Raw genomic sequence first — 27,221 nt, forward strand, 5'->3', positions numbered from 1 at the left:
TACAGAGGGTGCACTGCGAGGTACAAGCCACTCATAAGCATCAAAAATAGAAAGGCTAGATTGGACTTTGCTAAAAAAAAAAAATCTAAAAAAGCCAGCACAGTTCTGGAAAAACATTCTTTGGACAGAGGAAACCAAGATCAACCTCTACCCGAATGATGGCATGAAAAAAGTATGGAGAAAGCGTGTAACACATGATCCAAAGCATACCACATCATCTATAAAACATGGTTGAAGCAGTGTGATAGCTTGGGTGTGTATGGCTGCCAGTGGCACTGGGACACTAGTGTTTATCCATGATGTGACACAGGACAGAAGCAGCCAAATGAATTCTGAGGTGTTCAGAGACATACTGTCTGCTCAAATCCAGCTAAATTAAGTCAAATTGATTGGGAGGCGTTTCATAATGACCCAAAATATACAGCCGAAGCAACCCAGGAGTTTATTAAAGTAAAGAAGTGGAATATTCTTGAATGGCCAAGTCAGTCGCCTGATCTGAACCCAATTGAGCATGCGTTTCACTTGTTGAATACTAAACTTCAGACAGAAAGGCCCACAAACAAACAGCAACTGAAAGCCGCTACAGAGCATTAAAAAGGAGGAAACCAAGAATCTGGTGATGTCCATGAGTTCAAGACTTCAGGCCAGCAAAGGGTTTTCAACCAAGTATTAGAAATAAAAATGTTATTTTCAGTTTTAATTGGTCCAATTACTTTTGAGCCCCTGAAATGAAGTGATTGTGTTAAAAGAAGGCTTTCGTTCCTCGCATTTTTATGCTTTGCTGCCAGAAGTGTTGAATAAATAGACCCTGTGGTGTTTTGCTCATTGATCAAGTTTTGTTTCAACATCCTGCTTACTGACTTAAAAATCAAAAGTATTGCATTAATTCTTAGAAAGAATAATGTAAGAGAAATATGCCTAATTGTGCTTACAGGGAAGAGTGTGGGACATTTTGAGAATAAGTGAAGAAATGGGCAGTGCTGGGTACACTCCTTGAGTACCAACATTAATAGTATTTAGCAAAAACAATGTGCATAATATGCAATCGCTTTTGAATTAAACCCCAGAAATGTCGGACACCTTTATAGCTCTGTTGTATTACAATTTTAATTATTGTCTCTTGAGTTTAGTTTTAATTTGGAAAAAACATAAAAGCCTTTGCCTTATTCCATGTGAGCAATCAGGCCAGTAGTACATTTTTATTGCAACAGTCATAGCATATTTAGATCCAGGAGACTCCCTTGTTCAACCAACATAAATGAAATGAACAAGGCTTGTGCTCATAATTTTATGCCTATAGTTTTAAATGTGAAAATTCAGTATCTTGTTATCTCTAGTGCTAAACAGGGGGATTTAATCTTCTCCATGTTTGATCCCTACATAATAGACTTTTGTTCACAAAACAGTTGCAAAAAAGTAGGGAGGGAGGGGTTTGTATACTGCTAATGTAATTATCTGCTTCACAAGGACCAAACATGGAGTACCTTCACTTCCTTTTTTACAATAACAAAAACTATATATCTTCCTTTTTAAAAAGGCAAAAAAGAATTTTAAGGACAAGCCCAATGTTCAACTCATGTTGAATAAGGAGTTATTCTGCCCCCTTTAGCGTCTTTACTAAGGATTTGTTCAACGTAAGTAAACTTGCATGGTAGTTGGGTTTCAATTCATAACAAAAGTACTAAAAAAAGTACAAATTTTAAAAGCAACTTTGGATGTTCAGTCAGGATGTGAATTGTCTACCAGGTAGCCCTGATAAAAACAAATCTGTGTATTAAGGCAGGTTAGGACAGTACTGCCACAAATGTGTTAAGGGGGTCTTACAGGGCAAAGTACCTTACAGATATGGCTTGGGCAAGGATAAAGCATTTTAGGCAGTTTTGTTACAAACACATTCCTCATTATTATACTGACCTTGCAGCAATTTTCTGTCTTTGGTTTATTTCTTCTAATTATCCACATGCAATTTTTTTACCTACAGGTCTAGTTTGCTAACCAGGGTTTATTTGCATTTGAGTGTTTTTTAAATGGTAACAAAACATAACATACAAATATACAAATTTAGCATTAATGTATGTAAAAGCTTCAGGAACATGTTGGACATAAAAAATATCTGTGTTAAGGCTTTCATTATGGATGCAGAGATTCTGGCCACAGGGTATGCTGTCCTAAGAATACTCTGTGACAGGCTATACTGTGATTTATCAGATATTGTAAATATTAAGTGGGTTCATCATAAATTCTTGGTATGTTGTATACTGTAGTATTTTACGACAATAAACAATTAGTCTTTCCTTATTTATTGTGTTTAATTGTTTGCATTTTCTGTTCTTTGACTGTGCAGTTTAGATATCTATCTCATTGCTAGGGCTAATTGATCTAACAACTGCAAAGAAGCATGAAAGTCACAAAGAAGGTAAATAGCTGAGGGCCTGAATAGACCGAAAAGTCAACCTGATAGACTTTTTAGTTAAAGCCTGGAAAAAAGCAGAATTAGAAAGTTGAGAAATCAAGAAGGATGCAAAATAAAGCATGACTATTATAGAGAAATACAAGCCAAAAGTTGAACTTAAGTTTAACTTCCCCTTTAATGAAAAAGTCAACTGATGGCAAAAGGGAAATATATGCTTACCACTAAACTGTTTTCATTTATAAAGTGGGCTGCAATAAGTATCATAAATGTATGATGATTCAGGGATATTGCCCTACTATGTTTTTGTGTTTATATAATTAAATGTACATGTTCCCTTATCTACATAGGTAGGATCAATATTTAAGACCAGATTCACTGAACACAAATCCCTTATTGGGATTCATATGCAACCAAGGAAGGGAATAATGTTTGTGATCTATGGGCAGTGGTCATTGATCATGTCCCACCTATTAAAAAGGGGGTGGCTTTTGTATTGGCACTCTTCAAATTGTTCAATACTGTGCTCTCTTTCTTCTGTTTTTTTTTAGAAAAGCGTTAATGGAAAGGCAATGTTTGATATGGGTGGGCTTTGAAATTTTGAAACCATTGGTAGTAATTTTTGATGCAATGTTGTATACTTGAGAAAGGGACACACAGCTGTTCTAAAATTTAGCTGTTTGAAATAAATACCTTTTTAGGAAGATCTAATGCCCTGGAGAATGGCGTTGCTGCTTTTGAGGCAAGGTTTTCTTACTTCCTTAGACCAAAGAAGGTGTAAAAGTCACTGAATACGGGTAAAGAATTAATGGGTATAGGTAAAGTTTACGGTTAAAGTTATTGTTATATAAGGAAGGGCAATTTGTTAGGCACCCCCGCTGATTGTAATTGCTAACCTGCCAATTTTTCTAGGTATTCCCTGTACCATTGAAACGGGGCGCATGCACAGTATAGGAATCTGCAAAGACGTTCTTTACTAAGTATATGCTCCCCCAGGGCTGTATAGGAAAAGATGGAAGCATAGTGCTGAAAAGAAAGTAATTCATAAAAAAAGAGTCGAGCCGTCTCAGGGTAGTTGGTTAGAGACTAGATCCACTGGGGCAAGTCAGATTTGTACCTCCCAATGAAGTTCATTTGAGGTGTGAGTCAAGGTAAACACTATTAACCTAAATATTTTTGAACTATGCCTACATAGCGGTTACTACACTGTTTAAATTATTTATAACTTTATAAATACCTAACCTATTAATTTCATTCATAACCTTGTTATGAGCTAAAGGGGAGCATACCAAATAGTCAATCTCAGTGTGGGGCTGAAAGATTTCAAAACCACTAACCTAGCGTAGTTGTCACCTGGAGCCAATTAACCTGCCTGCCTGTGTATTTGAAGTGTGGGGAAGTTTAAATACCCAGAGAAAACAATTAACAAATTCTGAAAACATTCAGGATAAAAAGTTCCTTTTTCTGGATTTTTATTTTTAACAGAGAGTTAATATGTAGACTTATTTTTAGCATAGATGTTTGCCAACGTCTTTTCTTTCTTTGTCTTGTAGGTCAATCCGAAGACAAATCTGAAAACAGGGTTATCGGTAAGTGGCACATGAAGCAAAGCTGTTCTTATATTAGCCTTGATTTTGCTGTAAGATGCAATTAATGTGGAAAGGTGTATAGAGAAGTTACACTAATTGAAATATAGCTTTATCTGATTTTCTTGTACATTCTATATTAGCATGAAATGGGTTGAAGAAAACCCGAAGCCCATGTCAAATGCATTAATCTATTTTGTTGTTAGTTATGCTCTGCTGGGAAAAATGTCATATTATAATTCCCTTTGCAAACCAGTGGCTACATTAATATATTTTATGGCTAGATGAGAAATGTCACTTGGAAATGTATGTGCTGCTCTACAAGTTTGCACACTTAAATTCTAATCTTGGTTAAAGTGTAGCAGTTTAAAAAAAAAAAAAAAAAAAAGCCAAGCCTTATGCAATTGACTGATGTGCTTAAGTTGACATCTTTGCTTATAGCGTGACTCTTTTTGTCACTATTTTGCATACCCAATAAGAGCATGCTGATCCAAGCACACTGTCTGGCATACACTGTATGGCTTTTTCCAGTTAAAAAAAAATAATTATTCATAAAACTTAACTTCATATTCTAAGAGCAATTGTAGTTAAATGCAAAGATTTGCTTAGTATGATTCTCTTATGGGAATCCCATTTTTTTCCAATACACACCAATATTGGATAATTCTGTACCAAAATCAATTTTCACACATACAGTAAAAGTGTGTGGAAGTTTGTGAAACCTTTAACATTTCAATATGTTTACATGAATGTGACTTACATCATCACCTGATTTGGAAACAAGTACTAAAAGTAGATGTAGAAAACCTAGTTAAACAAATGAAACAAAAATAATTATATTTGGTCATGTATTTATTGGGGAAAAAAATTATCCAAGAAGATATCTGCATGTGGCAATAAATGCAACTAAACGTTTTCTGTAACTGTTGTTCCTGCAGGAATTTTAGGCCATTCCTCCATACAGAATAGCTTAGACTCTTGGATGTTGGTGGGTTTCCTCACATGAACCCCTTGCTTTAGGTATTTGCTGTTTTGCGTAAAGTCAGGACTTTGACTTGGTCATTCCAGAATATTCACTTTATTCTTCTTTAACCATTCTTTGGTAGAATGACTTGTGTTGTTGAGGGCTGTTTTGTAGCTGCTTAAACCTCTTGAGATGCAGTTCATGGACAGACGTCTAGACATTTTCCTTTTAGAATTTTTTGAATTCATTGTTGCATCAGTCTTGACAAGCCCAGATGCAGCAAAACAGGTCCAAACTAGAACACTCCCACCACCATGTTTCACAGATGGGAAAATGTTCTGCTGGAATGTAGTATTTTTCTTTCTCTATTCTAATATGGCTTTATCCACCCACAAAACATACTTCCAATATCCTTCTGGTTTCTCCACATGATATTTAGCAAACTGTAGACAGTCAGCAATATTTTTGGGGGAGAGCAGTGGCTTTCTGCTGTTCATTGTTCTCCTGATGGTGGACTCCTGAACATAAACATTTGCCAATGTGAGACAGGCCTTCAGTTGCTTAGAAGTTACCCTGGGTTCCTTTGTAACCTCTCAGACTATTAGATGCCTTGCAGTTGGAGTTATTTTTGTTGGTCGACCACATAGGTAGGGTAACAACCGTTTTGAATTGTTGGTGGAGTCCATACTCTTTAGAGATAGTCTTGTAACCTTTTACAGCTTTATGGGCGTCAATAATTCTTTTTCTGAGGTCCTCAGACACTTCCCTTGTGAGCCATGATACACATCCACAAATGTGTCGTTTGTGTGATCAGGCTTTGCTGGATACCCATTCTTTAAATAAAATGGTCTATCACTCAGAACTGATTGTAATCCCATTGACTGAAAACACCAGACTCTGATTTCATCTTCAAATGATATGATAATCCTATGGATTCACTTAATTTTGCGACACGCAGATATGTTATTGGATTGTTTTATTCCCAATAAATCGATGACCAAATATAAACATATTTGTTTAACTAGGTTTTCTGCATATACCATTAGGACTTGTTTGGAAATCAGATGTTGTTTTAGGTTACATTCATATAAAGATATAGAAAATTTTAAAGGGTTCACAAACTTTCAAGCACCACTGTAACTAATGCTATTCTGAGACAATTTATTAGTGGTTTATATTCTGATCTTTATTATTCTCAGTGGGTAAGGCTCTGTGTTAGGGTCCCTTTCAATATAGGCCGAATCGCGAACTGAATCCTGGATTCGTTGCATCCCTGCATGAAATACAGTTTCTATTTTTTATTAAAGCATTCATAGCTTTTGTAAGCTCATTTAAATATCTCAGCTGTCACTCAAATATTGTCTGCCCCTCCTCTTTGCCTTAGGCATAGAGGTTCGGCAGACAATTACTTTCACTTTCCATTCAGCACTTCCTAGATGTCACTGTTGTCCACACATTCCCCCATTCTCTGGTGAAAACACCAGACTCTGATTTCATCTTCAAATGATATGATAATCCTATGGATTCACTTAATTTTGCGACACGCAGATATGTTATTGGATTGTTTTATTCCCAATAAGTCGATGACCAAATATAAACATATTTGTTTAACTAGGTTTTCTGCATATACCATTAGGACTTGTTTGGAAATCAGATGTTGTTTTAGGTTACATTCATATAAAGATATAGAAAATTTTAAAGGGTTCACAAACTTTCAAGCACCACTGTAACTAATGCTATTCTGAGACAATTTATTAGTGGTTTATATTCTGATCTTTATTATTCTCAGTGGGTAAGGCTCTGTGTTAGGGTCCCTTTCAATATAGAAATCAGTAAGTGAAAGATGAATAGCAGAAGGCCTGAACAAAGAAAAAGCAAGCAAGTAATGATCCTTGCAATAGAATTGAAGCCTTAGAATGAGTTGTACATCATGCTAAAGGTGAACTCGGATATAAAGTTTCAGAGAGTTGAAATGTTTCATCTATATGAAGTATTTGACAGCATCTATAAAATAAATCTTTGCATAAAATCGTTTTATTGAGGTTTTTGCAGATCAAGCACTCTTGTTATTGGATTGAACGTCCTTGGTATTTTAATCCACTTAATGCAGTTTCTTTTGATTAACTTTATGGCATATTTCCTGTATTAGCTCTGATTGTATGCCCATTTAAATTATTGTTCACGTAGTATTTAACATTGTTTCACATGCCATCTTTGTACTATGTGTTGGATATTGGGTGTGTTTTTTTTGGCTAACAAAACTGCATTGCACAGAATTGTAGATGCATCAGGGGTATATCTTAAAAGTCACTGGTTGATTGTATGCCACATACAACATTCCCAACATCCCTAGATGGATCCATTGTTTGAGATAATCTATTTAGATCTGAACACACCTATATATCACACCTATATCTTTACTTAATCTGCTTTTAAGAGGAAGTTCAAATACATCACACACATTTCTTTGTCTGGAATGAAGGTTGAGTGTTGATTTCTACCTGTATTTTATTTATTAATTTATTTATAGTTTGGAGTTGTACCCATTTAAGTTGTCCTTAAGTTGTTTCTGTACTTTTGAATTAAAGTGGACCAGTCACCAAGACACACAAAGCTGTACAATAACAGTCCTTTTTTAATTAAATTAGAGATGCTCCGAATCCACTATTTTGGATTCGGCAGAACCCCCGAATCCTTCGCGAAAGAATTGGCTGAATACTGAACAGAATCCAAATCCTAGTTTGCATATGCAAATTAGAGGTGGGAAGGGCAAAACATTTTTACTTCCTTGTTTTGTGACAAAAAAGTCACCCGATTTCCCTAATTTGCAGGATTCGGTTCAGCCGGGCAGAAGGATTCAGCCAAATCCTGCTGAAAAAGGCCGAATCGCGAACTGAATCCTGGATTCGTTGCATCCCTGCATGAAATACAGTTTCTATTTTTATTAAAGCATTCATAGCTTTTGTAAGCTCATTTAAATATCTCAGCTGTCACTCAAATATTGTCTGCCCCTCCTCTTTGCCTTAGGCATAGAGGTTCGGCAGACAATTACTTTCACTTTCCATTCAGCACTTCCTAGATGTCACTGCTGTCCACACATTCCCCCATTCTCTTCACCGTTTAATTGTGTAGCCAGGACATGGGGATGGACATCGGGTCCCCCATTCTGGTGCACAAACAAGATTCTGAGATGATGCAAGGCTTGTCTTAATAACACTGTCCACAAATGGCTCCTGCCTGCTTGCTATAATTATGAGTTCCCAGACTGAAGGAAACTAGAGTCCAATTAATTAATTAATTTTGTTTGCCTAATGTGATAAAATAGGATTTTGAATATTTTTTATGGGTGCCGGTCCCCTAAGTTGTCACATGTTTTTGTTGACTTACTGTAAAACTCGTATTTATTACTTTCATATTTTATACTTCTATGGAAGATTGCCAGGTGAATACCCTAAAAATCTACAAGTAAACCTAAGTCTCCTAAAGTCTTGAGGTGATTATAACCCCCCCCCCCCCCGGCTGATGCACCTGTTCACAGAAAACTGCACCAGTCTGGGGTACTTCTGTCAGAGCACCACATTGTGATCTTTTTTTATCTTCTAAGCTTGGCTTTTCACTCATTTCACTGCTCATGCACTCCTGGACCAGAATCAGGGAAGATACTGAAATAAGAAGATGGTGATGTGGCATTCCTAGCTTAATACATTGCAGCAAGTTCACTCTCATGTTTTTGGCAAACTCAAGATAAGCATTGGAATGATTCTCTTGAGTAATGGCATCTTTTGTGCCACCCTATTTTACTGACTAGCGTTATGCAGAGCTCTTGGAAGGCTGACCTATACTTACAGAGAAGTAAAGTGTTGATAGCATCATAGCAAATTCAACAAAATAAATTCAGTTTAGGTTTTATATTCCAGTAAAACCAGAGCATTGGTTAAGGCATCGAATACTTTTACAAGATATTGTAAGGTTTTATATCGGGTTTGAATGAAATGCAGAACTCCTAGGAATGCTAATCAGCTTCTCGTGTTCTGGTGAAGGGGGTACACTGGCTGTGGAACAGAGGGAAAAATGATAGTTAAATCTATAATTTGTTGAATAATATCTTGAACTGCATGGTGGAAAAGTAGACCACTTCTTATGCCCTTGTTTTGGATAAAACATCTCAGTATTTGTTAATTACATTTCCTTTGCTGACCCTGTATCCACTCATTGATTAATGCATGACAGGCTAATTTTAAGCAAGGAGGTTAATTTGCCTGGATTAGCAGCAGGAGTCCTTCATGATATTGAGATATTTGCTTTGGGAGATGCTGGAGCTCAGATCATGATAATAGAATTGGGGGAGGGCAGCAGTCCTCAGGGACACCATATGTTAGTGGACTGCACCCCTGCTATGTTACCACAGTGATGCTTCATTATTTTATGTTTAATCTTTTTAAAGGTTTATGAGAGCAGACTAAATTTTTTGCCTACTTACTGGTGAGGATTGAGTGTTAATTAGCATATTTGTCATGCTGTTACTCTAGTTTACTTGTTGCTTTTTCTATTGTTTTGTTGTTAATGAAACGATTTCATTGCTAGAAGGAAATCTATACCTTATTTTATAAGTAGGCCTTATCTTCCATTTATGTTTGCTTTAATGGAACAACACATTATGTGCATTAAACTATCAAGTGCACACAATCTTGTATGTCATTCTAGAAATTATTGGGGCCTGAAAAATAATTTGCTGTGGGGCCCAGTAATATCTGGTTACGCCACTGATCAAGTGCACACAATCTTATAATTCATTCTACTTTTAGAATAGATTAAGAGCAGGGTTATTTATTGGAATGTTGCATGCAATATATTAATTAAGTACTCTAATATATTGCAATATAATGCAATATATTAATCGACAATCGAGTACTCTAAATTGTGGATGCTTTCATTGGTGCCCACATTCTTTTTTAGGTAGAGAACGCTTTGCAAGATATGGGGCAATGCTTATAAGGTGGCATGAAGTCAGTATCTTATGTATGTAAAGGGTATGTAAAGGCAAAAATATAAAATCCCATTTTTATTTTTTTGAATGAAAAAGAAACCTTTCTCCGATATACTTTAATTATAAGAAACCTGACTAATGCAGTGAAATTCTCCTTTCTGCTGTGGACGGTCCCTAACTGTTCTGCAGGGAAACAATCATACTTATTAACAGCAGGGGGTGCCCCTGCCTTCCCAGCCAGGCAGAACTCAAGCAGCTTTGTTTGTTTCCCTGTAGAGCAGTCGGTGACTGTGTAGAGATTTGTATTGGATGTTATTTTTGCATTTATATCCCCTTTACTGTTTCCAACTCCAGCTGCAGGGACAAAGATCATGGAGCCAGATTTAAACAGATAAACTGGGATTCTATTTGGAGGATTATTTTGCAGCAGCCACTGGTTCTGCAGAGTTGGAAAAAGTTTGTATTAAACAATACAAAAACCACATTAGATTACATGACAACACAGGACCCAGTGCAGTCTGTATAGGTTATTATTAATCAGTCTTGCTGCATCGGTTTCTGGCCGATTATATGATTGTGCTGTTTTGATAATTTATGACGATCCCCAAGTAGCCCAGACCACACTGAGCATGTGCACATTCTTGGTCTTGCAAAGATGTTTAACAAAGTTGCAAGATGGTGACCCCCTGTGGCCAACTTTGAAAGCATAAATCATTTGTTTGATTAGGCTTGTGGTGCAGTAAGTTCATGTTTAGTACACAAAATACAGCATTTTTAGCCTTATTCTATTTTAGACTTCACTACCACTTTAAGATCTTTTTCTTCTTTGCTTTCAATAAATTCTGATGAACTTAAATATTATTGTAGCATCACACCACCACAAAATTATAATTTGTTGTTTATAGTATGAAGTTTTGTTAAATGGTAAGCAGAACCGGGGGAAAGTGTTTTGTGTAATCATGTATCTATCATACATCACACCAACGCTAAATTGGTTATATTAGTTGAGCAAGACACAGACAGGAACTAAATATTAAATTGTCTTCTTTCTGAAAACTTAAACTTCTAAGTGAGCCAAGAAATATTAGCCATGAAGTGCTTTAGTCATTTTGAAATATTTGTAAGATTTTCCAGTTTCCGTTCAAAGTATTATTTAATTCACTATATTTTGTATTCTTTAATACAAAAGAGAATTTTCAAAATGAATGCCGTGATCTCTCACTAGTCCGATAATATTTCAGCTCTCCCCTACATCCTCCACAGCAGAGTTTGAGAGATCTAATTGATTAATGAAACTCCCAAACAATCTATTACAAAAACATAATCATATAGGTAAATGGCAGCCAGTAACCTTTGAGACAACCATTATAAAGGAGAACTAAACCCTAAAAATGAATATGGCTAAAAATGCCATGTTTTGTATACTGAACTTATTGCACCAGCCTAAAGTTTCAGCTTCTCAATAGCAGCAATGATCCAGCACTTTAAACTTGTCACAGGGGGTCACCATCTTGGAAAGTGTCTGTGACACTCACATGCTCAGTATGTAGAAAAAAAATAAATTAATTTTAGTTAATGTCTACAAAATGTATTTTTGGTGATGTTCTCCAGTTAATATACGGAAATGTTTCTGTAGGGGTTGTAGAGGAGATATCCCACATATTATGTACTGCCTTACCTTTTAAATCTGTAGTGTATATTTTGTGTATTAGAATTCTCACCAGTAAACCCCCGATTCTCTAAAGAATCGTTAATGAAAGAATGGTAACAACAGTGAGGCAGCAAAATGCGATGGGTGCTGATTCACTCTCCATCCCCAGGCAGCAACTGGCGACGCTAATTTGTGGGGATGTAGAGTGAATCTGTGCCTATTGCTTGTTATTACCTATCTGCTATTAGAATTCTTAAATTTTGAGTTTATTGGTAGTAAAGTGTTACTGAAAAATTTCTTTATAAACAACATTTTTTGTGAAAATGTTCTCCTGTCCTTGAATGAGTTCTCCCTGGTGAGCTGTACTTAAAATCTTGACTTTAACATCAGATGAACGCTGCACTCTTGAAAATGCAACATAAAGTTGACCATGACCAAACACAGGCTCAGATAGGTAAATGCCGACTTTATCCAATGTTTGTCCTTGTGATTTGTTGATTGTCATGGCAAATGCAGCCTTAATGGGGAATTGTCGTCGTTTAAGTTTAAAAGGTAATTCCTGGTCAGAACTGGTAAGGTCAATTCTGGGAATCAAAACAGTATCACCGCTATGGGATCCTGTAAGCACTTCTGCCTTGATAACATTTTGTCTCATGCTCTTCACAACCAACCGTGTACCGTTACATAAACCTTGCTTAGTGTTAGGGTAGGGGCACACGGCGCGATTTCGCCGCGATTCTGCGCTGGGCGAGTTGTCGCTGCGTTTTTTAAGCCGAAATAGCTTTGCTAACTTTGGCGCTGGCGTCAATGCAAATCGCGGCGAAATCGCTGGGCTAATTCACACGCGGCGATTCTTTTTCTACTGTCGCCCGGAAACGCTCAGCGAGGCAACTTCGGACGACAATAGAAAACGAATCGCCGCGTGTGAATTAGCGCAGCGATTTCGCCGCGATTTGCATTGACGCCAGCGCCAAAGTTAGCAAAGCTATTTCGGCTTAAAAAACGCAGCGACAACTCGCTTAGCGCAGAATCGCGGCGAAATCGCGCCGTGTGCCCCTACCCTTAAGGTTTCTTAACAGCATGACTATTGTTCCTACTTTGAGTATAAGATTGTGTTGTGGTAATCCAGCATTGTTGATAGTGTTTAAATATTCTAATGGGAAGTTAAGTTTCTCACTTTCGTCTTCAGAATCAATACAGTCAGTACTCAGAAAGACACAGCTTTGTCCAGGAAGTAATGCAATCACTTGGTTGTTTATCATGTCAACATCAATATTTTTTGGAGATAATATAGCCCGTTTTGCTAAAAATGGCCACCCACGCAGGTACGCAACCGGTTCCCCTCCTAGAGTGACGCTAGCGCCGCCATTAGACAAACTTGCAAAGGAGTAGCAAGATGGCCGACGCTTATACAGACTTTAGTGGGCGGATGACAAACTCGCAGAGGAGTAGCAAGATGGCCGACGCTTATACAGACTTTAGTGGGCGGATTTGGCAGTGGGCGGATGACAAAGTCGCAGAGGAGTAGCAAGATGGCCGACGCTTATACAGACTTTCGTGCAGGTACGCAACCGGTTCCCCTCCTAGAGTGACGCTAGCGCCGCCATTAGACAAACTTGCAAAGGAGTAGCAAGATGGCCGATGCTTATACAGACTTTAGTGGGCGGATGACAAACTCGCAGAGGAGTAGCAAGATGGCCGACGCTTATACAGACTTTAGTGGGCGGATTTGGCAGTGGGCGGATGACAAAGTCGCAGAGGAGTAGCAAGATGGCCGACGCTTATACAGACTTTCGTGCAGGTACGCAACCGGTTCCCCTAGTGTGACGGTGAGCGCATCTGCCTCCCTAGATCCTAACCTTCCAGCGGTCGCCGCCTGAGTGAGCAGGAAAGAAGAGGCGGCGGGAGGCAGAAGGAGACGGTGAGCGCATCTGCCTCCCTAGATCCTAACCTTCCAGCGCATCTGCCTCCCCGATCCTAACCTGTTCTGATCCTAACCTTCCAGCACATCTGCTAATCGAAGGCCGCATCTATGTCTTTCGGCTGAAGTTGCGCGCGCATCTCATAGATCCTAACCGAAGTTGCGTGCGCATCTGCCTCCCCTCCACTCGGGACATAGATAGGCCTTCGGTTAGTATATAGGATTACAGCAACTGATTACTAATTTCTCCACAGTCTTCAATGTCTGCAACCTTTTGGACTTACATTATGTTAACAAAAGCTTTTTGATGTAAACTATTTTAAGTTGTACCACATGAAAAGGCCTTCCCAAAAGGATGTAAAGAGAATGGAATACCAACTATGCATAAATATGATGAAATATGGGGCAATTTGATTTATTACTTTTCTTAATGAGAGCCATGACCAAGGGCTAGTGTAGTTTACCATAAACTCCTGTTTATGTTTCTCTTATGCTTCTCTTTTTCTCTGTTACTAACTGTTGTTTAAGGAAGTTTTTATTGATCTGATGCCATGCCTTAAAGGACATGTAAATTCAAAATTGCATAAACATGTATATAGTTAGGGCCAGTGGCGTCATTATAGAGGATGCAGACCCAGTAGCAGGAGGGCCCAGACTGTGGTGTCTGCTTCCTCTATAGCTCATAAAAAACCCTCCTCCCCAGCCGGTCTCTTACCTGCGGTAAGGAAGGGGAAGGCGAGTCGGGGTGAGAAGTGGGTGGGGCAGAGGCAGGATGGGAAGTGGGCAGGAGGATGAGGATCCGCGTGCGCCATGCCCCTCAGAAGATTTCTTTATAGGGGCGCCCAGCACACTCTAGTTAAGCCACTGGTTAGGGCACAGGTCTCCTAACCTAACTGCATGGTTTGCACAGTCTATTTTACCTTCTGTTGCAAAAAGTGCAAGGTTTTCCAAAGCACAAAGTTCTCTCCCACCTGGCAGCTTTTTTTTATCTCTACACATCATCGGGCACAGTATAGGTGTATGATAGAAATGCAGGACAACAGGATCAGACCTGATTTAAAATCATTGCAGAAGGCGTGCTCATAGTATAACTGTCTACTCTCTGTTAAGACCCCCCATACAAGGGCTGATTAAAAGCTGCCGACAGACCAAGCCGAGTGTGGGGCCATCCGACAGGCTTCCCTAAACGATATCTGGTCGAAAGTCGGCCAGATCTCGATCGAGCAGGTTAAAAAATCCCGTCGGATTGCGGCTGCATCTGTGCGTTTATGCGGTCCTGTAATCTGACCGCTCGCTTCGAATGCATTATGATCCGATCGTTGGGCCCACGATCGGATCAGCCCGATATCGCCCACTTCAATGTGGGCATGTCGGGGAGAGATCCGCTTGTTTGGCAACATCGCCAAATGAGCGGATCTCTACGTATGGCCACCTTAAGATCAAGTTTCAGGAGCAAAAGCGGACTGATGCCTGCTATCTGCACTTTGTCGATAGTAACTGGAATGAGGTGTGGTAGAGGATGAAAATCACTATATGGCTATGATCAGAGTGAAGGGAAATTTGAAACTAGTGAGCATGCGTAAAGATAAAAAGATCAAACTGCGCATTTGTAATAAGCCAAACACAAAAGGACTTTCTGAAGTGAGGGGACTGAGTGAATTGCAGTATGGGAAGGATGAAGAATGCCGCAAGCTGAATTTTAACCTGTGAGTGCCCAGAGTGACAGATATTTAAATCATGTAAACTGCCTGGTAACATATTAAATTTACTAATGGGGGGGGTTGACATGTCATTTAATGCAAATAAAGATGTAACTACTATATCATACTACTATAATGACTGTACCTCTTATTTGTGATTTTATTACAATTAAGTGTAAAAAACAAACAAACAAAAAACCTCTACCAAGTAATATTCTACTTCCTGATTCCTATGAGCACAATCAAGACAAATGACCAATCCACGGAGAAACCCTCTGTGATAAACCGCTTACTTCTACCAGCTGCTTGTGATAACAAGAGACTTCTCAGTGGACTGGTGATTTTGTTTTCATAGTGTGCATAGTGATCAGGAAGTATAAAGTTAAGTTAATTTGAAAAAGGGGATATACTGTTCCTTAAACTTAAAATGTACATGTATGTAGTTGGCTGATATTTTAAAAGAGCAATTACTGATACTTAATTTCCATTCTGCACAATAATTCTTGCATCTCAAAGATAATTATTTTTCTCGTATTCCTGCAAAGCTGAGGGTACACTGAGCAATTGGCTCTATTGCTTTCAGCTTGCATTTTTTTGCAGGCTCAGAGAAGGGGATCTGCTCCCTTACGCACCTCCATAAAAACAGAAACATGAAACAGAACTGAATGGCGATTTTTTGGGCCGACCCCTGCTTTCTTTCGCTTCATCTTGCCAAGTGGAGGCAGAAGCTGTGCTTGTCAGTGCAGGTTTAGTGAGGAGCGTAAGGGAGCTTCTCTCAGCCTGCTGAAAAAATGCAAGCAGACAGCCAATGCTCTATGTGGCCAGAGCCTAACTACTCTGCCTTCTGTTAACTAACTTTTCCTAATTCCAAACCACTAAATTATCTAAAAGTATTTAAATATATGTTAACAACCTAAGACCCCCCATGTATAAAACATTGCATTTCTAAAAAAAAAAACAAAAAAACACAGCTAAATATAACAAGATTTGGAGTTGAAAATATTTAAAATTATATCATTAAAGTGAGGGAGCTGCAAGCTACTGCAGATTTTACAGTACTTCCTTTAAAAAAAATCTGAGATCCCAATTTATTCTTCAAAATGTATCTGCACTGTTGAGTAGTTAATAAGTCATCCTCTTTTCAACTTAAGTCTATACTTTTTCCAGTGCCCATAAAAAAAAAGTCAAAGGAAAATTTCATGTCTTAGGAGATTTTTATGTGCCAGGTCAGTTACAAGAAAGATCCCATTTAATTGAATCTGCTTGAGTTTTGCTCCTAGCTAACTAATATTACTTGAAGAGTATGTGATCACCTTTTGCGATTCAAGGTTTTGGACAAAAAAGCAATATCCTGTAGTGAAAAAAATGTGCACCCATTTGTACCAGTTCTAGATTAAAGCACCTGAGAATACCATGCAAGTGCAAAATATGCTTTAACATTGGCCACACTCTATGTGCAGTACCACAAGCTTGATGAAATACCCTCGGTGAGCCAAACTACGAACCAGAGTGTAAACTGTATAGGACATACTAGGAGCAACACGACATTACCTTTAAAGGAATTGTTCAGTGTAAAAATAAAAACTGGGTAAATAAATAGGCTGCGCAAAATAAAAAATGTTTCTAATATAGTTAGTTAGGCAAAAATGTAATGTATAAAGGCTGGAGTGATTTGATGTATAACATGTTAGTCAGAACACTACTTCCTGCTTTTCAGCTCTCTTGGTTTACACTGACTGGTTACCCTGGTTACCAGGCAGTAACCAATCAGAGACTTGAGGGGGGGGCACATGGGTCATTTCTGTTGCTTTTGAATCTGAGCTTAATGCTGAGGATCAATTACAAACTCCCTGAACAGAAATGTACCATGTGGCCCCCCTTCAAGTCGCTGACTAACTCTGAGTTATAGAGCTGAAAAGCAGAAGTTGGATTCTGGCTGTTTTATTAGACATCTGTTCACTCCAGCCTTTATACATTACATTATTGGCTAACTAACTATATTAGAAACATTTTTTATTTTACACAGCCTATCTATTTACCTAGTTTTTATTTTCACACTGAACTATTCCTTTAATAATATATGTAAAACATACAAAAAAAATAGCATATATTTAAAGGAAAACTATAAAACTGCTCATATGTAAAACCCTGCTTCATGTAAATAAACTATTTTAAAAATAATATACTTTTTTAGTAGTATGTGCCATTGGGTAATCCTAAATAGAACAAACCAAACATGCCAATGAACACACAGAGTTCTGTCTTTTGATTCCCACACCACTTCCTGTTACAGTTAGAGTTGTAGTATTTCTGGTCAGGTGATCTCTGAGGCAGCACACAGACCATCATGAAATGCTGGTTCAAGGCAAGAGATGTAAAAGGGCAATATTTACTTAAATATATATTCCAGTTTTCTTTTGCTTAAAGGAAACCTATACCCCCAAAATTAATACTAAAGCAACAGTTTATATCAAGTTAATATAATAAGAGAGCTGCAACTGAATTAAGCAATTTCGACCTTCCTTAAAAGGGAACTATCATGAAAGAAAAAGCAAAGTCTGAAAAGTTAAAGTGGAAAGGAGCATTTTGTTTAATATAAGATATTATTTTGTTTCCACTTCGGCTCTTTAGACTTTGCTTTTTTCCTTTCATGATAGTTCCCCTTTGAGTATGGTCAGAATTGCAAGCAAAGCTTAATTCAGTTGCATCTCTCATTATCTTTCACTTTAGCCATTGCTTTTTTCTTTCATGATTGTTCTGGTGCTGTTCTCTTAGCAGTTTATAAAGTATCTGTTGGCTAATAGGCCTCTGGTGCACTAGTGATAGACTAAAATTACCAAAAAATGGAAATGCCATCATCAGTGCCTGGCACATTTAGAGCAGAAGACATTTGGAAAGTCTGGATTTTGGCTCAAGAAGAAGTATTCTGAGAATTTCACTGACATAATGGCATCATCTGTTAACAAAAAACACCATCACATTCATTCACATGACCATAAGGGTTCAAATTTGGTTAATCTTAACACTTAACAATTCAGCCATAGCCAAATCCTAGAAAAAAATACTCAATCGATTAAATCGCTTCTTCACTGAGGAGACATGTAACGCAATCCCAATGTCCTAGAATCTCTGAACTTTTCTCAACTTTATACTGCACATAATTGTATATCACTGGCTTACAATTCTCTATATAAAAAGGAGTGAAACGTTATTAAAGCTAACTAAATAATAATTAAACATTTTGTGCTTTCTCAATTTAGGGGCATGTTCTGGGGGGGGATTTTCATTTAAAAAGATTTGAATAATTCATGACATATTATACATTTATTACAATTTATATGATATATTCTCATATTATTATCATATGAAAATTTGATTTTTAGTCACTGTTGGGCGCAGAGTTAGAGCTCATCGTGATTGCTTCCTGTGTTATCAATGTGAATCTTGATTGAGTGTTACCGTGATGAAAAAAAAGGCCATAGGTTAATTGCGGTAGTTTTGTTCTATAATAATGCTAATTCTATACCAGTTCATCTTAGTTTGTGTCATTCCTGCTTTTGTTTTTTCAAAAGGTCAACTCAAGTGTAGTGAGTGGTTTAGAATATTGAATCTGTTGCTGTTTATTTAATGGCAATAAAAGTCCCTTTCAGATTGTTAGAGATCTTTCCGTCCCACTAGACTGGCTGACTGTTGAATCACAGTTTCCTTAGAACCAAAGGCAATACAGAGAAATAGTATTATTCTTTATTTATACAGTGCTAGTACAGGGTTGGGACCTATTATGGGAGACGGGAGTCCTTGCACCAGTGGAGTCTATTTTAGTAACACGAACACTCCCTTGCTCCCTTTCCATCAGGAGTCAATTGTCTTTATGAACTGTAGAAGAGCCCAATTGAACAGTCCAATACAATTTTTCTTCAGCATACCACTTACTTCTTCCTGGGTGCATCCACTCCCAAGCTGCCTCCAAGTCAGCCAAATTCCTTACTTTGAATAACGGGATATGAAGCACACCATCCTCAGGCTTTGCCTTTAAAACATTTTATTACAGCGGAAATGTAAGAGCCCAATTGAACAGAACATTGTCCAGAACACAGACCATATAAAAAACGTGACTTAAGGTCCACATAGACGCAAAGATTTTTCTTTGGTGAACGACTGATTTTAGTGCAATCCAAACAATCCGTTAAATTAGCATGAAGTTAGTGGGAATCGAACATCTTACGATTTTTATCGTCCGACATCTCAGAAAATTGATCAGCCAGGTTAAAAAACTTTCATCGGTCACAGTGAAATCTATCTATATTTGCAGGACCAAGCAGGCAGCTACCCTCAATTTTCCCCGCTTCAACTAGACAATATCGTTTGGTCTTATTAGTTGATGGACAAATCGTACATTTAAACAATCTTTCAAGATAATCTTGGTATCACGATAACGAAAAGATCTTTTAAAAAATCTTTACATATATAGCCAGCTTTAGTAAGAATCAAGCAAAGATCCTAGGGACCTGACTTTGACAAGGACATTGTGTTCCTTATTTCTCATTTCCAAGCAGGTTTTTATTTGTATTTCATTTTAATAGTTAAATATAAAACTACCGCAGTTTGATATTGTACGTCTTTGAGGTTGAATCATTTAAGCAAATATGATTTTAGCATCTTTTTTCTCAGAGCAAATTTCTCTAGTGTTGTGTCTTCAGTATTCATTAGCGACCCTTTCAAGCTGCAGGCTATCAAAGACTTTTGCTGATTCATACCCCTAGAGAAAATGTTTCTTCGTGAATACAAGTGACAGATGTTTCGGTTTACAGCTTCAAAGAGGGAAAGGAGAAGTAGGGCATTAGCATAAAAATGCATCATCCCCAAAATGTACCCCTTGAATTGGAAGTATTTTTTTCTTTGGGAAAAAATGGCTGAATTGCATGCTTACCGGTAATTGAGGCATAGTTTCTCAAGGCACATTAGTGCCTAGTTTCAGTTGAAAAAGTTGCCCTGCTTTGTATATTGTTCATCAATGATTTGCTGGATATCCACTTCTGAGTCAACTCTTCACAAAAGCATATAGGGGCAAATTCACTAACCGCCGAAAATATTCCAGCACTGGCTTTGCGCACTTTGCCAGGCGTAAATTCACCTGGACAGCACTAATTCACGAAGATCCAAAGTTGCACGCAGGGTAACGAACACTGGTGAAGTTGCGCCAGCGAAATTACGCCAGCAGTTCAAAGTTACGCTAGCGTGGGCTAATTTGCATACGGCGTGCACTAAAAGTACAATGGGCGTATATGCTGTGGCAAATACATTACATTACACTACACAAGGCCAGGGAAAATACACTTGTTGGGTTAGAAATGCATTTTTATATGGTAGAGTGAGTTATCTGCAGTGTAAACAATATCATTTAGGAATAAAAACTACACCATAAAAATCACAACAGAATCCCTTTAAATGATTATTTTGTAATCTAACAATGTATAAGTAGGAAAGCAAATGCAAACGCTTCTATTCCTTAATTTTCTGTTTATTTTGTAAAACAGCCTGTGAGACAAATTGATGAGGCACTGTCAAATAGTTTAAATACTCTTTAAAATAATAAAGGTGGAAGGTGTTAGATGGCATTCAGTAAACATTTGTGTAAAACAGTCTGAAGTTATTGATGATTAATTAACCTTTATGTACAATCCCAAGTAATTTACAGATCACTTATTGTACTAATGCTTCTCTAACAGCACCTGCCATAGCATTTCATTGGTTTGCTTGTAAGACTGCAAGGATTACTTTATCAGCATTCTGTCTACAAATATGTAGTCGTAGTAATTGGAATATTAACACGTATTATTAGCCAAGATCAGGCTTTTATCTTTGGTTCACAGTTTGTATTAACATTTATCTTTAAGGGCAGGTGTCAACAGCCTTTTAGCTGCTGTCAAGCTGCAGTTGTCAGGGATATCTTGGAAGTTGTAGTACATCAGGTGGATGATACAGGATGGCCGCCTGCTTTGGGGCAGCTGCCAGACTGCATGAGTTAAAGAAACACTGTTTATAGAGGGTACCATTTCTAAATTACATTTCGGTCCCATGTAAAATAAATTGTGAGATTTTTTTTCTCCATTTTTTTCTTTTTTTTTTTTGGAGAGAAAGATGACGACCTCCCAAAAAGGTCACTGGTTCACTGTTCTACCCAACTTTCAAGTAATATGTTCATTTATGTCTTTCATTAACATACTTATTTGTTAAATAATGTAATTGCTAGAAGGTAGTATTCAGAGGCGTAATGATTTGACTCTTGCCCCCGCCCAAATATCATCTTCTACACACCTGCTGATTACTGCAAATTTTGAGGGGCTAGAGCACGCAACAACCACAAGGGCTGCTTCCCCTAAAGTTACGCCACTGATAACATCTCTCTGGCTGTATACATTTTATGCACTTCTGAATCTTAAAAAAAAAAAAAATATTTGAGGCCAGCTGATGAACAGGCTAGTAGATAAAAATGTTGTACATTATGTTTTGGGTTTCTGTACCAGCCCAAGGCAACCACAGCCCTTTAGCAGGGAAAATCTGTATCTCCAAAGATGCCCCAGTAGCTCCCCATCTTCTTTTCTGTTGATTCACAGCACATGCTCTGTGTTGCTGTCACTTATTGAGCTTAGGGACCCACTCACAATATACAGTACAAATAGAATATAAATGTCAAACTATAAGGCTGATTATTAATTAATACAGATAATTACTACATGGCAGCACAGAAACCAGTGCAACTAGCATCAGAATTTAATAATCAGCCCTGTAGCATCAGCTTATACTACAGGCCAACCTAATTTTCTGCTGGATAATTTGTGACGACCCCTAAGCTTAGCTTCTCAACAGCTGCTCAGAGCCCACTGAGCATGTGAGTGTCACAGACACTTTCCAAGATGGTGACCCCCTGTGGCAAGTTTGAAGTCCTGGATCATTGCTGCTATTGAGAAGCTGAAACTTTAGGTTGGTACAATAAGTTCAGTCTATGAAACATAAAATTTTAACTATATTAATTTTTAGGGCTTAGTTCTCCTTTAAAGGAGATTTCAACCCATAGTTTAAAAAAATCCTCCCTCCCACCCTGGGGTTGGGTAGACCCCTCCTCCCCCCAGCCTACCTGCCCCCCCCCCGGGGCAAATGCCCCTAATTTTTTACTCACTCCTCCGTGCAGATTCTGGCCTCAGAGTTTATGGTAGGCTTGGGGTAGGAGGGAGGGGGGTCTACCCAGGGTGGGGGGGAGAGGTTTTTTAAACTACGGTTCGAATAATCCTTTAAAGGGTACCTATCACACAAAAATGGCCTCCCACCAGAGGTGCAGGCTATTACAGGCCCCCACTCTGGTTTGGGGGAAACAATAGTTTTTGTTTGTTTTTAAATCCTATCCACCCCCCCTCCCAGCTGGTGCTAGACCACCCGCACCAGGAGAGTGCTCCTGAAGCGGGCAGTCATGTTGTGGCACTGAGAAGTAGAACTGACTTTCTGTTTTTATTTGCAAATATACAAATCACTTTAAAACCCACTGGCAATATTCAGTTAATGTATAGTAGAAAGTAAGTTATTGAGTGGAAATCAAATTTCTAAAACTGCAAGCTAGTTAGAAGATAGAGAAATATAAAAACAGGTGCTACAGATATAGCTATCTAGTCTGCCTGCTCCAGCATCTTGCATGTGTCTAGGTAATCTTCATATTGTTGCCCTAGGCAACCTGGCATGTGCTTGGAGCCCCTACTTGGCATGTGCCTCTTCTGCCTACCCCTAGTTCCGGCCCTGCAACACTTGCACATTTATGGTTTATAGGCATGATTTAATTATTCATGCATACAGGTGTATCTTTAATGTTTTTTCATTGCAAATTTAAACTGAACATTACTCACAAGTATTCTAATGTTTAAATTCTTTTGGGTTCCTAAGAATTTTTAAAAAGCCAGCATGCACAACTTTTCCGCGTTTGATGCATGCTCCGATTACCATTTCCCCGGTGAAAAACTGCAAAATACGTACAAGTGCATTGTGGCCACATTTGGGTTTGTGTGTCCTTACACATGTGTTTGTGTTTAAAATTAAAAAGGCAAGATCACACTTTGTGTGCACTATGTAGCCTAAGACAGCAGAAGTGTGAGATGTTGCAAAAGTTGTCAGGTCATATTGCTACAAGTTTGACAGGTGAATAAAAATAATACATATATGCTGGTATGTCTTCTTGCTGGTGCATGTGCTCAGTGACAGGCAGCTCAAGTCATTGCCTTCTTAGGAATATTATAAAGCTGTTTAATAGTTTCTCATCATAATCCAGTAGCAATTACAATCAAAATTACTTAAAATGTGCTACAGTTTTGTAATACAATCATACATGGAAAAGCATTGGAATGTGCATCAGATATTAAACAATGTATTCTTTGTTATGTGTACTGCTAGAAGCCGTCTTGGTGGTAATGCACAGAATTATACTCTAGCTGCCAGAAAACTTAAAGGCATTTCAGACTTCTTCTACACACACATCTATTATCTTAACCTCCTGCTAGTTATTGTATGAATCTACTGTTTATGAGCGATGTGTATATATAATATATTGTCATACAGGTATGGGATCTGTTATCCAGAAAGCTCTGAATTATGGAAAGGCTGTCTCCCATAGACTCCATTTTATCCAAATATTTAAAATTTTAAAAATGATTCCCTTTTTCTCTGTAAAAATAAAACAATACTTTGTGCTTGATCCAAACTAAGATATAAGGAATCCTTATATAACCAGCCTATTGGATTTATTTAATGTTAAAATGATTTTCTAGTAGATTTAAGGTATGAAGATCCAAATTATGGAAACCCCAGGCCCCAAGCATTCTGGTCATTCTAGTCTTTTTTGCTATACAAATCTTTAGGATGTAATAAAAACTAGTCTGTAGCTACTTATGCATTGTTTGCTACAATCTTCTACTGTAAGTAACCAATGCATTTGTAAATGCATTGGTTTGCTGTACTACTTTTATTTTTACCTGAAATAATCGGTTAATATGTTAACATGCAAAGAGAACAGTCACATCTAAGGTGTCAGAAATACATGCACAAAAATACTTTTGTGTGATTCATCCTCCGTTTTACAGACTACATTTAAACAGTCATTTTCAGAAGGAGGGATGTGTCGAAACATTAAATGCAAACATTTCATTCAATGCCTATGCTGCGCAAAATATCTTTATTACAGTCACACAAGATATACAGTAATAATATTAGTTGTATATTGGGGAGTATGACGCAATGCTAAACTGAAGCCAAGACTGACATTGTGCTTTAAAAATGAGACGTTGAAAGCTGGGAGATTTCCATGGAGAGCTCTTATGGACAATTTCCTCTGATTAAATGTGTACGGTTGTTACACAGAATAGTGTAGAAACATGATTGCAGTGAAGGGCAAATATTTTAGCAGCATAGAACCGTTTATTTACAGTGAATGTGTTCTAAAAATCTCTAGTTTTCCTTTTATACAAAGAACAGGAATTTCTGCAGCATGGTTGTCAGGAGTTAAATGTCACTTTAGGTGATCTGTACATACCCTTGGCTCACATGTATTCATGTGCAGCAGAGCTCTTTGCTTGCTCACGAGTCAGGTACATTATGCGAAGCCAAGGAGCTGCTGTTTAATAAGACTGGGCTGGATTCTCCACTGCCTTTCGTTTAACCGATGAAGTAATTACTTGATAAAATGAAGTGCATCACTCTGAACAATTGACCCTTTTGAACAATCCAGGCTCGTCAGCAGTCTGAAGCCGCACTTCAGTGCCATCATAATGGCTTCAAACTTAAGAGTTTCCAGTGTGCAGACAAAGGTGTTGTCTTCCTTCAGAACGAGACGCGTCCCATTTTCCGATTTGATGAAATGTTTAAATTGAATAACGTTAGAGGAAAAGCAGAATTCCTCTGGAAATCCGTCCAGCCTGCTTTTGGAAACCAGCACAATGCGGGCTTTGATTTTGGAGATGAAGTCGGGGGCATTGCAGAAGATCCGGAGACCCTGAGACCGATCATGGTTATCTGTTATTTCCAAAAAAGTGGTTTCCCGTGCAGCCTGCTGCTCTTTCTCCCATCTGGCTTTCACAGCTTCATTTAGTGCCTTCAGCTTGAAAAAATCAGCTTCATGTGCTAAAAGGTGGTTTTCTTGGAAGCCTTCTGGTAACAAAAGCTCCCCATTGCGTAAAAAGTTCAAAACATGCCTGAATAGTAACCCGTCTCTGTCTATGAAGTAATGTCCGTCTGCATCAATTGGGCAGAAAATTTTCCTATTGACCACACCTTCAAGGTAAGAGTCCGGGTACTTGGAGAGAGTCTGTTTTTGCGTTATGTACAGATAGCCACCAACATTGAGAGTGAGGAGAGATGTTTTACATTTTGTTCGTGGATCTCCATCTTCTGTATTGTTACATTTGTCTTCAGAGTCTTTGTCCGTTCTGTTGATTCTCTGTTCCATTCTGATCAGCAGCGTGATACAATAGCAGTCCGGCCTTTCTCTTGTTTGGTTGTAAAGAAAAATAAAAAAGGAACCCTATTCAGCCCTGCCACAATGATGGAATGAAAATGCTTCCAGCATTGCATGAGCTGTCAGCTCGCTTTTGCAGTAGGTGGCGTATGAACTATGCAAACAGCAAGATATCACCAATACAGCTGGGAAAAATACAATTTGCATTTAACTGTGTGAGGCAACATCTTAACTGTGAGCACTTCTCTGATAATTAAGCTGCTAGACAATAAAAATAAGTCTGTATTAAATTGCCATACAGTTTTTAAACAAATTAGTCACATTATATAGGAATTTCTTGTATTAAAAAGTTTGTTTTTTAAATTCAGAAACGTACTAAATTATTTTTATATCTCTAAAGGAAATGCAGTGAGCTGTAACATCCAGCATGCAAATACCGTAAACATTGCCCTATATGAGCATTTGACACTTAATCTATTCATCAGAGTAACACTAAGCCTTTGTAGCAGCACTGAGTGTGCTTAGTTTTACTTTATCACATTACCTGATGAGGTAATAATGATAATTTCTGTAATACATGCATAGGTTTCATCCTTGCACCCTTCAAATTAAAGGAACAGTTCAGTGTGAAAATAAAAACTGGATTAATAGCCTGTCCCAAATAAAAAATGTAACTAATATAGTCAGCCAAAAATGTAAATAAAAGCTGGAGAGACTGTATCTCTAACATAACAGAACACTACTTCCTGCTTTTCAGCTCTCTCTTAGTCAGCGACTTGAAGGGGGGCCACATGGGGCATAACTGTTCAGTGAATTTGCAACTGATCCTCGGCATTCCGCTCAGTTTCAAAAGCAAAAGTTATGACCCATATGGCCCTCTCCCAAGCCACTGATTGGTTACTGCCTGGTAACCAATCAGCAGAAACCAAGAGAGCTGAAAAGCAGGAAGTAGTGTTCTGTTCTGCAGGGCCAGATTTACATAGTGGGCGCCCCTAGGCCCACTGGTGTTCGTCGCCCCTGTCCCCTCCCCTTTATTTGTGCATATTTTCATCATCTGGACCGGAGCAGTGGGGATTGGCGCATGGGAAATTTACTCCAGTGCATCAGCATGCCGCCCCCCTAGAATCCTGCTGCCCCGGGCCTAGGTGACCTTTCCACAAAGTCTATTAGTGGAACAGACCAGGTAAACGCAGAACTCTGCTGCAAAAATTCCTTTTTATTGACACTACATGTTTCGAGCAAAAATGCCCTAGGTGGCCTTTCCACAAATCCGGGCCTGCTGTTCTGTTATGTTAGACATCCAGTCACTCCAGCCTTTATACATAACATTTTTGCCTAACTAACTATATTAGAAACTTTTTTTATTTTGGACAAGCTATCTATTTATCCACTTTTTATTTTTTTACTGAACAATTCCTTTAAACCCGCAGGAGAGACTACTGGGCACTTGTCTGCTGCAGTTAGCATTGGAAAATGTATGGTCATGACATGCAATTTATATGAAATACCC

General features: G+C 38.2%; 2 protein-coding genes across 3 annotated transcripts in view; one reads left to right on the forward strand and one right to left on the reverse strand.

Moving 5' to 3' along the window:
* The window catches only part of gtf2f2.S (general transcription factor IIF subunit 2 S homeolog), a 102,329-nt gene that overhangs the window by 30,947 nt on the left and 44,161 nt on the right, over window positions 1–27,221 (forward strand). Inside the window, 1 exon segment of one of the 2 annotated variants that reach the window (NM_001088797.1) lies at window positions 3,964–3,999. The exons of the other annotated variant lie outside the window; for it this stretch is intronic. Coding sequence (NP_001082266.1) covers window positions 3,964–3,999 — 36 coding nt within the window. 2 annotated transcript variants of the gene reach the window in all.
* On the reverse strand, window positions 24,839–25,947 carry kctd4.S (potassium channel tetramerization domain containing 4 S homeolog). Its single transcript, XM_018249945.2, has one exon. It carries the CDS (start codon window positions 25,700–25,702, stop codon window positions 24,929–24,931), a length of 774 nt encoding a protein of 257 aa, XP_018105434.1. The 5' UTR covers window positions 25,703–25,947; the 3' UTR covers window positions 24,839–24,928.

This window comes from Xenopus laevis, chromosome 2S, assembly GCF_017654675.1.
Source record: "Xenopus laevis strain J_2021 chromosome 2S, Xenopus_laevis_v10.1, whole genome shotgun sequence".
In the NCBI taxonomy this organism is placed as follows: domain Eukaryota; kingdom Metazoa; phylum Chordata; class Amphibia; order Anura; family Pipidae; genus Xenopus; species Xenopus laevis.